We start from the raw sequence: 14,760 nt of genomic DNA on the forward strand, positions 1-14,760 counted from the left end.
AGAAAGTAGAAATCTATAAAAAAAACAACAAGAATGTTGATTACCGAGTTAGTATCAGTGGTTAGAGCTTGTACTTGGTATCACTAGAACGTCGATTCAGTGCAAATCGATTGCTAGATATTAAGGAGGAAGGTGTTTGTGGCGGCAATTTTGTATCAGTGGCTAGTCAACATGTCTTGAAATTGATCAACGATATCATTATTAAGAACTTGTAGAAACACATCATTTTAAGTAAAAATGACTAAACAATCGTTGTAAAACATAATCATACATGTTGTCCCGTTACTTATTCTATATACATTTGTTGGAACAATAAAAAAAAATATATTTTACATAGTTATCATAATGCATTAAAAACATGGTATAATCTCTTAAGTTGGGCATACATAAAGCTTGTTTAAAAATATTTTTTTTATTATGTAAAATAATTTCTTTTTTCATTTTTTTTATTTTTTTTCATTTTTTTTTTCTCCACCACATTCACCCCATGGTTTTACCACCTAAATCTTACAGAAAGTGTAGTTACTCTGATAAAACCATTACACCATCCCATCCAGAGTAACTCTACCACCTCCCATCCGAACTCCCTCCGGCCTAACTCTGCTACCTCCCCATCCGAACGTTTTAAAAATAAAAAATACTTATATTTACTTGAACAACCTTTATTTCGTTTTAAATCCTTGTGTTAAATCCAAACATCAGTGATCCTATCCGTCGATTTCGTTAGGATGACGTGTCGATGCATCAATGGTTATGTTGTTTCTGATCAAAAAATTCGTGGTAGCATCTAACCGCCAAACCAAATGACCTTCTGACCTTTTAACCCATCAACAATTCTTTTTTCTTTCTACACCTACTCTCTCTCTCTCTCTCTCTCTCTCTCTCTCTCTCTCTCTCTCTCTCTCAAACAGTTCCATGGAATCTTCAAATCGCTGTTCAGTTATCATCATCGGCGCCGGAATTTCAGGTGAAACGATCAATACATTCATGTACATCTATTGATTTGTGTACATTTATGTATGTAAACATTATGTATCTGTTTGTATAGGCATATCGGCCGCGAAGGTATTGGCAAAAAACGGAGTTGAGGACATTTTGATCCTAGAGGCGTCTGATTCCATCGGAGGGAGGATTAAGAAACAGAATTTCGGAAACGTAACGGTGGAGCTCGGTGCCGGTTGGATCGCCGGTGTTGGTGGAAAACAATCTAATCCAGTCTGGGAACTCGCTGTTCAATCCGGTCTTCGTACGTGCTTCTCCGATTACAGCGATGCTCGTTATAACATTTACGACCGAAGGTACACATACAATATAGCATACACCTAATTTTCTATAACAATTATTTTATCCACCGATGAAGAATGTCATACAACGTTTAAACACATTTAAGTTATGTATATTTATATTTTGCTCTATAATTCCGTCGGCGCATTGTTTTCGTATTAATTTGTTTTTGAAGCTTGTAATTCGTAAACTAATTGAAAGTTTGTCACGAACAATTGAAGCATTAATTATCGATAATCAATACAATCGAGTTTACATATTACGTGATTAGATTAGATACGTATGATTTTTGTGAGAATTCTCCGTTTTCGTTTGATTGATTGATTATTGCGTTATTGATATGGCGTTAATTATACGGTTGCAGTGGGGAGATATTTCCGAGTGGGTTGGCCGGTGACACGTATAAGAAGGCGGTTGAGTCGGCGATGCAAAAGCTAAGGACTGATCGGGACATCCTTCTTTCTGCTGACGTGTCCGATATTCCCGAACTTTCCACGTAACTATCTCTTATCGCTTTCACGCACACAACGAGCCACTGTGTGTTTTGCCTTTTGGCTTCTTTCTGTTCACGAATTTTTTTTTCATCGTCTTCTTTCCCATTTTCTAATCAGTTTTGGTAATTTAACTTTTTTTGTATATATGTCACGTTCACTTTTATAGTTTTATGTTGAAATGGATTCTGATTCTGATTATGATTCATATTTGTTCTTTTCTCCAGCATACCCGAAACACCTATTGAGCTGGCAATTGATTTTATCCTTCATGATTTCGAAATGGCTGGTTAGTGTCATAACCCATTATCCTTACGCTATTTACATTTTTTTTTTAAAAATATATATTTTAATAGGAATAATAAACCAACATATGTGCCCCCATTATCATTTTAAACTTCCATTTGGCTTTTGGCACGAACTTTTTGCCGGATTTTCATACATTTCTGTTGGAAGTGCTTGATTTTTCACTTAAAATATAATCTACCCATAGAAACATTCAAACAACATTGACAAATGAAAGTAGGATATAATTATATTATATAATATAATAAACAATTATATTTAAGGTGAATTATTTATTTTGCAGAGGTTGAGCCCATATCAACATATGTGGATTTTGGGGAGAGGGAATTTTTAGTGGCGGATGAGAGAGGTTATGAGTATTTATTGTATAAAATGGCGGAGGAATTCTTATTTACATCTGATGGGAAAATCTTGGACAATCGTCTCAAATTAAACACTGTAAGTACACACTGAGATACAAAATGCCAAATTTCTGATGATTAATTGAGATTTGAGAGTTTTCTGTGTTTTTATTTGCCAGTTAGTTTTTTGTTTTATTAGCCAATATACAGCTAGTGAAAGTTAAATGACATGAAGTGATTAGATTCTTAGAAGTATTTAATTAGTCAATCTGAAACTCATTAAAATGAAAAAAAGGAATTATTTTATAAAATATTATAAAGTATAATGTTATAGCTAAATAGATTTTCTAATGTAAATTTTTTTTTTTTGTTAAAAAACTGAGTACGATATTATAAACATTCAAACTTATAAAAATGTGTTTTTTCATTTGTTCCTTATAGTTTTTTCTTTTTATTTCTTCTATTATGAAATTTATTTTAATAATTCTCATTCTTGCAATGTTATTCGGATACAATTCCTTTTTTAGATATAATTAATTAGTTGTTAGAATTTTCATATTATGATTTGTATGTAAAATATAATGTTGTAATAATGAGAAGTAAAAGTATCATGCTATAATAAACACACAAATAAAGGTATAGCGACCTACTTTTTGTTATAATATCATAATGTCATTTTTTTTTGAAAATTATTAGAATAATGTATTTTGAAAATTTTACAAAGTTATGTCAATTAAACACAAATACACAGCTTTTTATGTAACAGAGCAAGGAAATAATAAAATGTAGGCATTATTGAGTTGATTTTTTAATGTACAAAAAAAATAAAAAATAACATGCCTTCATCATACAAAATATATTAAAATGCTATAAAAAGTAAATAAAAATAAAGATAGTACAAGTACCTTTATGTATTTGTTCGTTAGATCTATTATTTTCATTTATTTCATAATTTAACATTTATGCCAAAAAAAACGTTTATTCAAATTATAATAATGTCATCTACAATCTACACATGTAAATGATTTTTCCTTTTTATAATTGAATTCAGTTTCCAGAATATAATACCGTAAGTCCGTAATCCAAAAAGATGATATACAAGTATACAACCACAATTTCCATTAACTTTGGTCTTTTAATTACCAACTCGGTTAGAAGATCACCATTAAGTCATTTCATATTTTGTATATTTTTTATCCATATTTTATTCTAATTATTTTTATTAATTTCACTACCACCATCTAAAACATGACAAATGGTGTCTTTTTCGTTCTTTTACAAAAATGGTCCCTATATTCATGAATTGATAAAACAATAGAAAAGACAAAAGGAAAGGTAGATTGGTCATTTTATATTTTTACATGTGGTTAACAAAGTAACAACAAAAGCTACCAAAGTTGACGGAAATGGCAATCGTGAGAACTGCTTTTGCTAAAAATTTTAAACATAGACTAAAACCACATGAAAGTGACAACCACAGGGACCATAACTGTAATTTACTCGTATAGTAAAGCTTATAAAAATCATATTACACATTTCCCTTTACATTTACATTTTCTTAATGTACTGCAATAATTTATAGTGGCTAGGCATATAGTTTAGACTATGTTTGACGTAATAACTGAAAAGTTAATTGTCAGCTGAAAAAACTAGCTGTTAAATAAAAACTTAGCTTATAGCTGAAGAACTAACTGATAAAAAATACTGTTTGATAAAACTAGCTGAAATATATAAAATTACATAAAATGATATATAAAAGAAATTATTTCTATAATTATTTAAAAGAGTGTATTTGGAAAATTTTAAAAAAGATCTTAAAAACTAGTCTAAGTACCAAACACAGTCTTACATTTTTGTTTGATTTTTTATAGTGTTGACTTATTACGTGCATGCATGTTTTCATGGATTTGCAGGTTGTGCGGGAATTACAGCACTCGAGAGACGGCGTTACCGTGATAACGGAGGATGGTTATGTTTATGAAGCCAACTACGTAATTTTGTCTGTTAGTATTGGCGTCCTTCAAAGCCACCTCATCTCTTTCAACCCCAACTTGCCTGTGAGATTCTCTCTCAATCAATCTCTAATTACTTTTTATTTTTATAATAAGACAAAATTAAAAAATAAAGTAGCACATCGGAAACAGCACTTTGGATAAGAAAAAAAAATCATTCCTTCACTTTTTTTACTTTCTAATTTAACGTTAAAATATTTGTTTCTCCGAGTTTGCCTTTAACAAAAGCTTACTTGACATTTTATTAAAAGTTGGATGTTGACGTGTCCAAAACCATCTTATGGGCGCATCCAATTTTTTATATGATATGTAACATAAGTTTTAGACGTTGCAGAGAAACTTTAACAAACAAGTAATATTTTGCTTCAATTAAAAGATAATATCCATCAAACCCATTATATTTTCATTAGTTTTACGGTTTAATTTTAATTATATTTTAGTTTATTATAGAACCATTTTTGAAATTTTAGTGCATCCGCTTATTTACCGTATAGCACATGTTGAAACTCATATGACTTCTTATTGACCTATAATATCATATGTACATCATAAAATAACATTTGACTTTCTGAAATGGTTTCTTGTTTACCTTTATGATATGGGAAGTGATTCGTATACAAAAGTTTTTTATCATACACAATAATGTATGTATTATAGAGTTGTATAGTACAACATTTTAAATAACCAATTGTTGTGTATGGAGAAAATTTGTTGTGTACAAATCATCTCCCTTATGATATATGTATAACCTATTAAACTGGCAAGTGATAAGCAATTTCGAGAAATAATATGCCTTTTTATGGAACAATTATGACGCTATATTAGTAAATAAGAAGTTATGTTAGTTTTAATACCTATTAAACCGAAAATAGGGGATTACATTGATCGTAGTGGTAATTTCTATAAAAATGGATGGTTTCAGTTGAATGAAATAAAATATAATGATTAAGCAAGGCCCGTCAAAATATAATAGTTTTTATGTATATAACATATCTTTTATTAAATAAATGGCTTTTTTTTTATATAATAAAAAAAGTATATGGATGTTTTCTTTGATATGTTTTTTTGTAATGTCTATAGTAAGCATCTTTGACTTTTATGTTTTTTTGAGTTTATAAATTAAGTTTTTTTTTTTTTTTTTGAAACGACAAGTAAATTAAGTGGAAGCCTACTTGCAATATTTCAATGAACACCTCGAGTTCGAAGTAAAAGAGATAGTTTAAGGGAATCGAACTCTTCACTTCATACCACATATAAATATAAAACTTGATGCATCAATTGACCCTAAAGGTTAATTAACATCACTTAATTAACATCACTTAATTAAGCTTAATTAATTGACCCTAAAGGCCTAAACAACCTCCTCACATTTAGTAATATGACAACAGCAACCATGTGGTCGTGCGTGCAACTTATATGCATTTTATATTGGTGAAAATAACAATGTTCTCTTTTTAGCAAAAAGAGCGATGTTATTAAAATTTACTAATAGCATCAATTTTTTATCTATATTGCCGCAAAGAGGGCAGGGGTGGATCCAATATTTTTTGGAAGATGGGGCAAAAAAATAGTTTAAGATTTTTAAGAGATTAAAATATATTTGAAAGGTAAAAATATATTATTTAAATAAAATACATCTTTTAATTTTTTTTGGGTCTGCCACAAGAGGTTCTGTGGACCCCATCTTGATTGAATTTTATATCCATTAGTTTATTTAAAAACTAAGCTATATACTTCAAAAATTAAGGAAATTCACCGAGTTCTCTTTATGTACTAAAAAAACAAATCCTTAAGTTGTATTTAGTTGCGGAAAATTGGCTGATTTTTTAGAAAAATTTTCAAAAAATTTGTAATTTTGAAAACTCGTTTACTTTGTTTATTTTTCTAAATTTTTCAATGAAAATGAAAATTTTCCGTTTTCACTAACTATAAAGAAGTTGAAAATTTTTTAAAAATCGATAATCATTGTTCTCTACATTTTTTTCTAGTTCCAAAATTATTATAAAATATAAATCCACTCCCACCCCATCCATCTCTACCTACCCCCACCTTAACACTTCCAACCCACCACACCCCTAACTCACCCCACTAACTCCCAATCCCAACCCACCCCACACATACCCGTCCACCCACCCACATAAACACACACATATATCCACCGCCACAAACACACACACACACACACCTACAAACTCACTCTGACCTCCACCCCTACCCCCATAAACACACACACAACCACACCCACAAACACACACACACACACACACACCTACCCACCCAAGACCACTAACACAATCACCGACCTACCATCATCATCACTATCACCACCACCATCACCATCGTCGCCGTCACCATCACCACACTGCCACAATCGAGCCTCTTATCCATTCTCATTCAATCACGGTGGGGTAGCAAATCAAAATATCAAAACTCACATTGGGTTTAGGGATAATCAGGCTCGAACTGATGACTTCCACCACATTAAGGTGACACTTTACCGCTGAGTTATATCCCTTCCCTGCCCCCATCGAGAAATAGAACTGATTAATCCTAAAACTCAACGACACTATTCTTGAACAACTTGGGGCCGGGCCCTTGCTGCCGCCAGCCCGCCACCACACATAACATTTCCTCTTGCAAATATGTGTTTACTAATGATCAAATAAATGGTACATATACTCTATAATGATCACTAACAAACAGAAACACTATTTTGATTTGAAACTTTAGAAAAAAATTGAAATGTTCTGCTTATTTTAGGACAACCTAAAAAGAACGATACCAAAGGGTATTTTCTAAAAGGATTAAATGCAAAAATTGGCAATATATGTTTATTTATTTGCTCCTATCTTTATTTTTTCTATTAAAACGTTGTATTTTGGAAAATCTACCAAATTATATCAGCCCATGTAAAAATCATTTTTCATTGCTTTAATTGGTTAGATGTATAAAAGTACAATTTCTTTTATAATAAAAAAAATTACAATGACACAATATAAAAAACAATGGAAGTAGGGTGCTATAATAGACAAAATGTTTTCATTTATTCTTAGACAATGCACATGCCTATGGAGTAGCTAACCCTAACGTGTGTACTATGAATCTTGTGGCCACTACCCTATTATATATGCTCCAAATCTCCATCACATTCTCCATGCCACATGTTATCTATCTCTTGTCCTTATTAAGCTAATAATTTCACAAAAAGATACACCTAAGTTTTATTGTGTATATGTCATATGAGTGCGTACAGATTCCAACCTTTTTGCTAGCTTATGATTGGGGGTTATATACGAGAAATAGCGACACATTTCCATTGATTTGTTTACTACAATATCCTACATATATTTCTAATTATTACATAATTGTACTTTAAAAATATCTAACCCATTTCTAGCAATCTGATCCAAATACAAATAATTTTTTTACTACTTAGAATGCGAAAATAAGAGAAAAAAAAAGTAAGTACAATGTTGTAATTGAAAAAAATGAAAACAAGAAGCGAGAATAATATACATAAATAAACGAAAGCTAGATGCTATTTCTTACATCAGGTTAAAGTAGTTAGCATCATGGACCATGTATTTATAGGAAAATTGGACCTCAATTTTTTATTCGATCATTTTCATAGTGTGATACCATGGTCTATTAACTACGTTCCATAATATTCTCCCAATGCTATGGATGAATCAGCTGGTTTTGATAAAAAAAAATATTAAGCAATTCCAATCAAGGGAAAGTGATATTTCTTGTCCACATTACATATTAGTCTTCTAAATTGATTTTTTTCACATTTAAATATTCTTTAAAGGGCAGTTTCGTAACTTCCCCGTAATATATCTCTATCTTGAAATAACTTCTCAAACTTTTCTATGTTAATTTAGTTTCGGAAAAGATTACGAAAATTATAGTTAAAAGTTTGATAGTTCTTTTATAGAAGCTAAATGCAAGAAAAAGCAATGTACTTTTATTTATTTTTCGTATCACATCAATTTACTTTCAACTTTTTACTCATCAAGGTAATTAAAATACAATGTTGTAATAAAATGATATTTTATAATAACAGAGGTGGAAAATGGAGGCCATTGAAAAATGTGATGTTATGGTGTACACGAAAATCTTCTTGAAATTTCCAAAGAAATTTTGGCCTTGTGGTCCCGGAAAAGAGTTCTTCATATATGCCCATGAACGAAGAGGCTACTACACATTTTGGCAGGTTCGTTTAATTAATTCTTTGTTTAATTCTTAAGTCACCCTTTAATATATTATTAGGACATGATACACGTTTGTTTGTGTTTATTTAATTAAAGTTAGCCATCCAACACTTCGCTATAAAATAGCATTAAGTAGCTTAACGCCATCTTTAGAGGGTGTTTTGCATGTAGAATATTTTTGGATAAACCAAAGTTGTCGACAATTTGGAATCGGAAACTTTTGGGAAACTAAAAAACAGGAATGAAGTTAAATAATACGAGTAAAATAACTTTTAACTTTTATGTATGTTATTTTATTTGAAGTTTGTTTTCAATCTATTCTAGGACAATATACAACAAAACAGTTGTACTCTCACAATTTTTTTGTATCATTTGTCGACAGAACTGTATTTCTTTATAATTTGTCGACATAACTCTTTTTTTTTAGAGACTAAATCTTTATACTTTTTTGGCTCTTGTAAAAACCATCTTACGTAAACATACTATATTCTGACCCTTTAAAAAACTATTTGTACTGGTTACCTATATAGAAAAACACAACATAGATTCACTATATTATCAACTTAATCATTGTTCTTTTTTATATTTTTCCTTTTATATAGAAACGGTGTAGTGTAATTGGGAAAATTTGTTTTTTTTAACCAGTTGAGAAAACACTAACGGTTTAATCACTCTAGAAAGTAGTTAAGTGTTGGTTAAATCCATAAAGGAAGAATGAAATTGAATCCCATCAAACAAGCAGTGGAAACTGGAATTTCAATTCTTTTATACATTCAAATAAGTTTTTGGTTCTTCCATCGAATGCTCATTAAATACTTTGATCCTAAAATCATTTGTGGTTTGAATCTATGAAAACAGCACATGGAGAATGCATACCCAGGGTCAAACATTCTTGTTGTGACATTGACAAATGGGGAATCAAAACGTGTTGAATCCCAATCAGACCAAGAAACAATGAGAGAAGCAATGGAAGTTCTTAGGAACATGTTTGGGCCTGACATTCCGGAAGCTTCCGACATTCTTGTTCCACGCTGGTGGAATAATCGCTTCCAGCGTGGCAGTTATAGTAACTACCCTATCTATGCTGACTCAACAATGTTTGAAAACATCAAGGTCAACATGCATCCTCCCTATTACTCATTTTACATTCCAACCCTTGTTTCTTACTCTCATGACATGACACATGACACATGACATAACAGAACAAAACAGAACAGATGAGAATGAACTTCTGTATGACATGATTAACGTCAATGAGAAAAAAGTGCAATCTTTTGTCATACCAAAATAGGTAGAACGACGTTAATAGGGACTTGCTATGGATCTCCCATCTATGCAAAAAGACGTAAACGCCCTCCTCATCGAGAATAGCTTTTAGAAGGCTTGTCTAGTGCCGTGCCGTCCTGTCTGTTTGTCACGGCGTTTGTTACATGGGATGGGACTGCACTAGAAACTAGAAACCGGACAAGCTTTCTATGATTATATTCGATAAGGAGGATGAGAAGGGGCATTTACGTCTTTTTAAAAAATGAGAGCTCCAACGCATGGTTTGTGTCCCACTTTGTTCAATTTTTAAGATTGTACAAAAAGTTACAATTTTTTTTCTCTTTTTTGTATATGTCAAAGTCTAAGTCCAACGAATGTCAAATGCAAAAGACTGTCTGTCATGTCATTTGTAACAAATGGGACCTTAAGGCTCGTAATAGATATTGAAAATAAACTCTAGGTTGATATGTAGATAGAAAAATAAAATTAACTTAATTATATGGAATACACTAACATATTTGTTGTCATTTATACGTAATTAGGCTCCTGTAGGAAGGATCTTTTTCACGGGAGAGCATACAAGCGAAAGATTTAGTGGCTACGTCCATGGTGGTTACCTGGCAGGTGAGTAGTGATTAGTATATGAGGTTAAATCCAAGAAATAGCATAGATAAATGAAAGTATATATATCATATATATGTTGCTATTTCTTAAATTAAATTGCATTAGAATGATTGGTATACATGGTGGTGTTATGAACAGGTATAGACACGGGAGAAGCTTTGTTGGAAGAAATGAAGGCGGAGAAAGATAGAGAAACGAATAAGAAATCTATTTTAGAACCGTTGCTAGCACTAACATTGTCACAAACAGAAGCAGTCGCATGCGATATTCATAGACACCTTTTCCATGCCAATACCAAAAGGGAGGCCATCTTATGACTACAAAAACCATCACTTGTAGATAACACACACATGATTGATGCCTCAAACACCCTATATATATATATATATATATATATATATATATATATATATATATATATATATATATATATATGGTTAGGTTATTTTGTTTTCACTATCTATTGTGTGCATGTATGACTGATTCTGGACCAATCATTTTAGTTATTTTAAGAAAGTAATTAATCCATATTACATGTTGAAGATATAATGAATATTAATTACATCTTCAGTATTTAATATGCATTAATTACTTTCTTAAAATAACTAAAATGATTGGTCCAGAATCAGTCATACATGCACATAATAGACAGTGAAAACATTTGAACCTATATATATATATATATATATATATATATATATATATATATATATATATATATATATATATTTCGCAATGGACCTTGAACATTTGGAGGCAAACTGAAAATTGATAGACAGATGATACAATAGGGTAGGTGTTGGGGGGTTAGTTGATAATGAGGTCCTAGGAAGTCGATGGATTATAAGATGTATTTGCTTTGGTTTGTTTTCAGGTAGGCACATAGTAATAGATTAAAACTTTACCATTTCTAAGTAACTTTACAACTTTTGTAATTAATTTTGGTGCAACAATTCTGTAAAAGTGTTATGGTTTCTTTGGTTGAATGGAATAGACAAGGTTATGGTTTAGTTACTTCATTTATTTGGAATGGAATGAGTTATTAGACTATACTATGTGGTAAGGTAGGCTGGAAAAAACAATGTAATAAAATGAAATTAATTAATAATGATAGACACTCATATAACAAAAAATACATATCATAATTCGGTATTTAAAACATTGTCTACTCAAAAACATTTTTTTTCCCTGGATGTTAAGTAATAATAACATAAATAAAATATATAAAGATGAATGTTTCTAAAATAGAAGAATTAAAAAATTTTATTTTATATATTACAACAGTGGCGAACGCAAGATAAAATCTCAGTGGTACGTGGATCACGACTTTAGGGGTGTCGCGCCGGAAAATTTATATTACATCGAAAAATCTATAAAAAAAATTACACTGTGTTTTAAAATTTGAGGGGTTGCATTGACTATCCCAAGAATCCCCTATGTCCGCCACGGTGTTAGATGACCATCAACATGTCGATCTATAAAAAGCAAAAGTACAACATACTTACATTCATCAATCATCAATAGTCAAACAAACAACTTTCTTTTTTCATCTTGACATGAAGCCTTTTACAAGGATCCTTATCTCTTAATTTCAAAACCAACATTTAAGGATTTTGTTGCATCCTCAATCTTTAAACCAATTATACCTGGCCAAAAGTTTCAAGTTGTTCATTAGAGGATCCCAAGTGTTGCTTCTTTTTCTCTTTTGATGTATACTTGATTTTTCTCTACGTTAGCAATAGTTTATTGTTGTATGCATTTTTGTATAGGTCTTGGTATTATACGGCCCATTGTCTTTTGTGTATGTGGCCCATTCTATTGTATTGTTCTATATACTGTATTGAGTAATGAGAAAGGCTCTTTTGAGTTTTGAGGGAAAATAATGCCGTATAATACCAAGGCCTATACAAAAATACATACAAGAATGAACTATTGCTAACAAGAGTATATATTAGATTTTTTAGTTGAGGATAAACGTTTATATCCTCAAATTCATATTCAGTGGCTTGTGTGTAATTATTATGTTCTTGTTGTCCGCTATTAATCTGAAATATAATTGTTGCTATTTGAACATCTTTTCCTTTTGCACATCTTTGCCGATTACAAGACAAATGACACAATAATGCGGAAATTTATTAGCTACACATAAACAAATAAGAAATTATGGCAGAAGAGATGAAAACATTACATGAATGTATGCTTACCAAACAAGTTGGGGGATTCAAGCATCATACATTACTGACGTCCGATTGGGAAGCAAGACTGAGGTCCGGCTCTATATTATGAAAAACTAAACAAGGGCTTAGGGCCCCCAATTTCAAAATTTATTCTGATATATATATATATATATATATATATATATATATATATATATATATATATATATATATATATATATATATATATATATCTCCTCTAATAAATGAAGGTTTTTTTTGCCACTTGTCACACTCTCATTCATTTTGCCACATGTCATTTTGTGGTTAATTTGAATTAATTTTTATTCCATATGTAATTTTATGGTTTTCCTATTTTATTAAATTTCATATGGTATTTAAATTTAATAATAAATGCATATCAATTTCATTAATGGACTTTCCTTATAATTTCAAAATTTTAAAATAAAATGTGATTAATTTGCTTTGATTATTTTATCTAAATGATTTGTTTAAATTAAAAAAAAAACATTTTAATCTTAGTAATTCAATATTTTTTTCATTTTTCTTATAAATTTAAATTTCTTAAATGTTTATAAATATTTAATTATTTTAAATACACCCATGTAATACATGGGGCTTATACCTAGTTTTAATAAAACAGTACCCACCAGTTGCCACGTGGCAATAGCTAAGCACCCCCCTTAGTGTTTCCCGCTCAAAAACATCTATGTGAAATTACATGAAATTACAGCTTTGCCCTTTGATATAATCTCTTCCACATATATTCCTACCAGTGCATTAAATCTGGGATTGATTCTCTTCCTGATTTTCTGTCATTGATTTTTGGGATTGAAAATTTCAAATTTGAATTCTCTTTAACCTCTTTTGAAACCAAGATGATTTTTTCTGCAAATCGGGAATGTAATTCTATCCAAATCTGAAATCAGTGGAGTACGCTTCTTCCCACGTCGTATATACCTCGAATGCATCTTCCAATTTTTTACATATACATCTTCAACCAAACGTGTGGTTTTCTTGAACCAGTAAAAGCATATTTAATTTTATTTTCTCGATTTTTAAGTATGCGTTTTTGTTTTTTTTTATTTGATGGTATAATTTCGACAAATGAAGATGTCGGTTGATATGATCCACTTTGATGTTATTTTTTCTCATTATCCCCTCAAAATTATGTTTGTTTTGAATGTAGGAAGTTGATTAAAACCTAAAATCACATTTGCTCTCTTTTTCAGATTGTAGATATAGAGGCGGCTTAATCACATAGAAAGGTAAATCAACTTTTTTTCTTTTTCCCTTTCATCTTATTTTCTTGCAATCGTGTTTATCCTCATGTTTTGATTCTTTTTCTCCCTAATTGATTGTTTCATTTAGTATACTCAAGTGATAACATCAGTTTTGTTGCCAATTTGGGTTTTTGTTGCTTCTATAAATTTTATTCAAACGGCTGTCAAGTTGGGCAAATCTCTCTATAAACGATACCCATAGACTTCGTCGCCTGTCTCTTTGAATATCGTCTCTCTCAACATAATCATCAAATTAAGTACATTTGGTTTCTGGCATCAATTTGAAGGTTATTCTAATCAACCCACTGATTTCAGGTTAGTAATCAAATGTCTTCTTATTCTATATGATTTGTGTACATCAAATACGTGTGTGGTTGTTTGTTTGTCATCCTCTCAACATATGTGCGTTTTCAGTAACCAATTTGTATACTTCTTTTCATAAGGTTTAGTACAAATCATTGGTAGAATAGTTGAACTTTTAATACTAGCATTCTTTTACTCACTTTTGTTGTATGTTTGGCTTTTGGTTCTTTAATAATAAGAAGCAAAAAACATCAGTCAATGGCCCTGCTTTGCAAGACATAAGTCTTGGTGAATGTAGAACAAATAGGCATGGAATTCTCCCTACATCACATGAGTCTACTGTTCGTGATTTATTCTGGTTTTCTGCAACACATTTGATTTTGGTTTTGTATATTGAGTGTAAGGTGTTTGTTGAAATGCCTGAATGACTTTAACTGATTACTTATTTTTTGGGTATTA

At 30.8% G+C, this 14,760-nt stretch overlaps 1 protein-coding gene across 1 annotated transcript; it reads left to right on the plus strand.

Moving 5' to 3' along the window:
- The first annotated feature begins 446 nt into the window (after window positions 1–446).
- On the plus strand, window positions 447–10,930 carry LOC111912665 (polyamine oxidase 1). Its single transcript, XM_023908409.3, has 10 exons — window positions 447–967; window positions 1,049–1,298; window positions 1,649–1,780; window positions 2,003–2,064; window positions 2,365–2,519; window positions 4,336–4,479; window positions 8,501–8,650; window positions 9,507–9,761; window positions 10,457–10,538; window positions 10,677–10,930. The coding sequence occupies exons 1-10, from the start codon at window positions 916–918 to the stop codon at window positions 10,853–10,855; spliced, it is 1,461 nt and encodes a 486-aa protein (XP_023764177.1). The 5' UTR covers window positions 447–915; the 3' UTR covers window positions 10,856–10,930.
- Window positions 10,931–14,760: the final 3,830 nt, after the last annotated feature.

The sequence above is a fragment of the Lactuca sativa genome, chromosome 1, assembly GCF_002870075.4.
Source record: "Lactuca sativa cultivar Salinas chromosome 1, Lsat_Salinas_v11, whole genome shotgun sequence".
Lineage (NCBI taxonomy): Eukaryota > Viridiplantae > Streptophyta > Magnoliopsida > Asterales > Asteraceae > Lactuca > Lactuca sativa.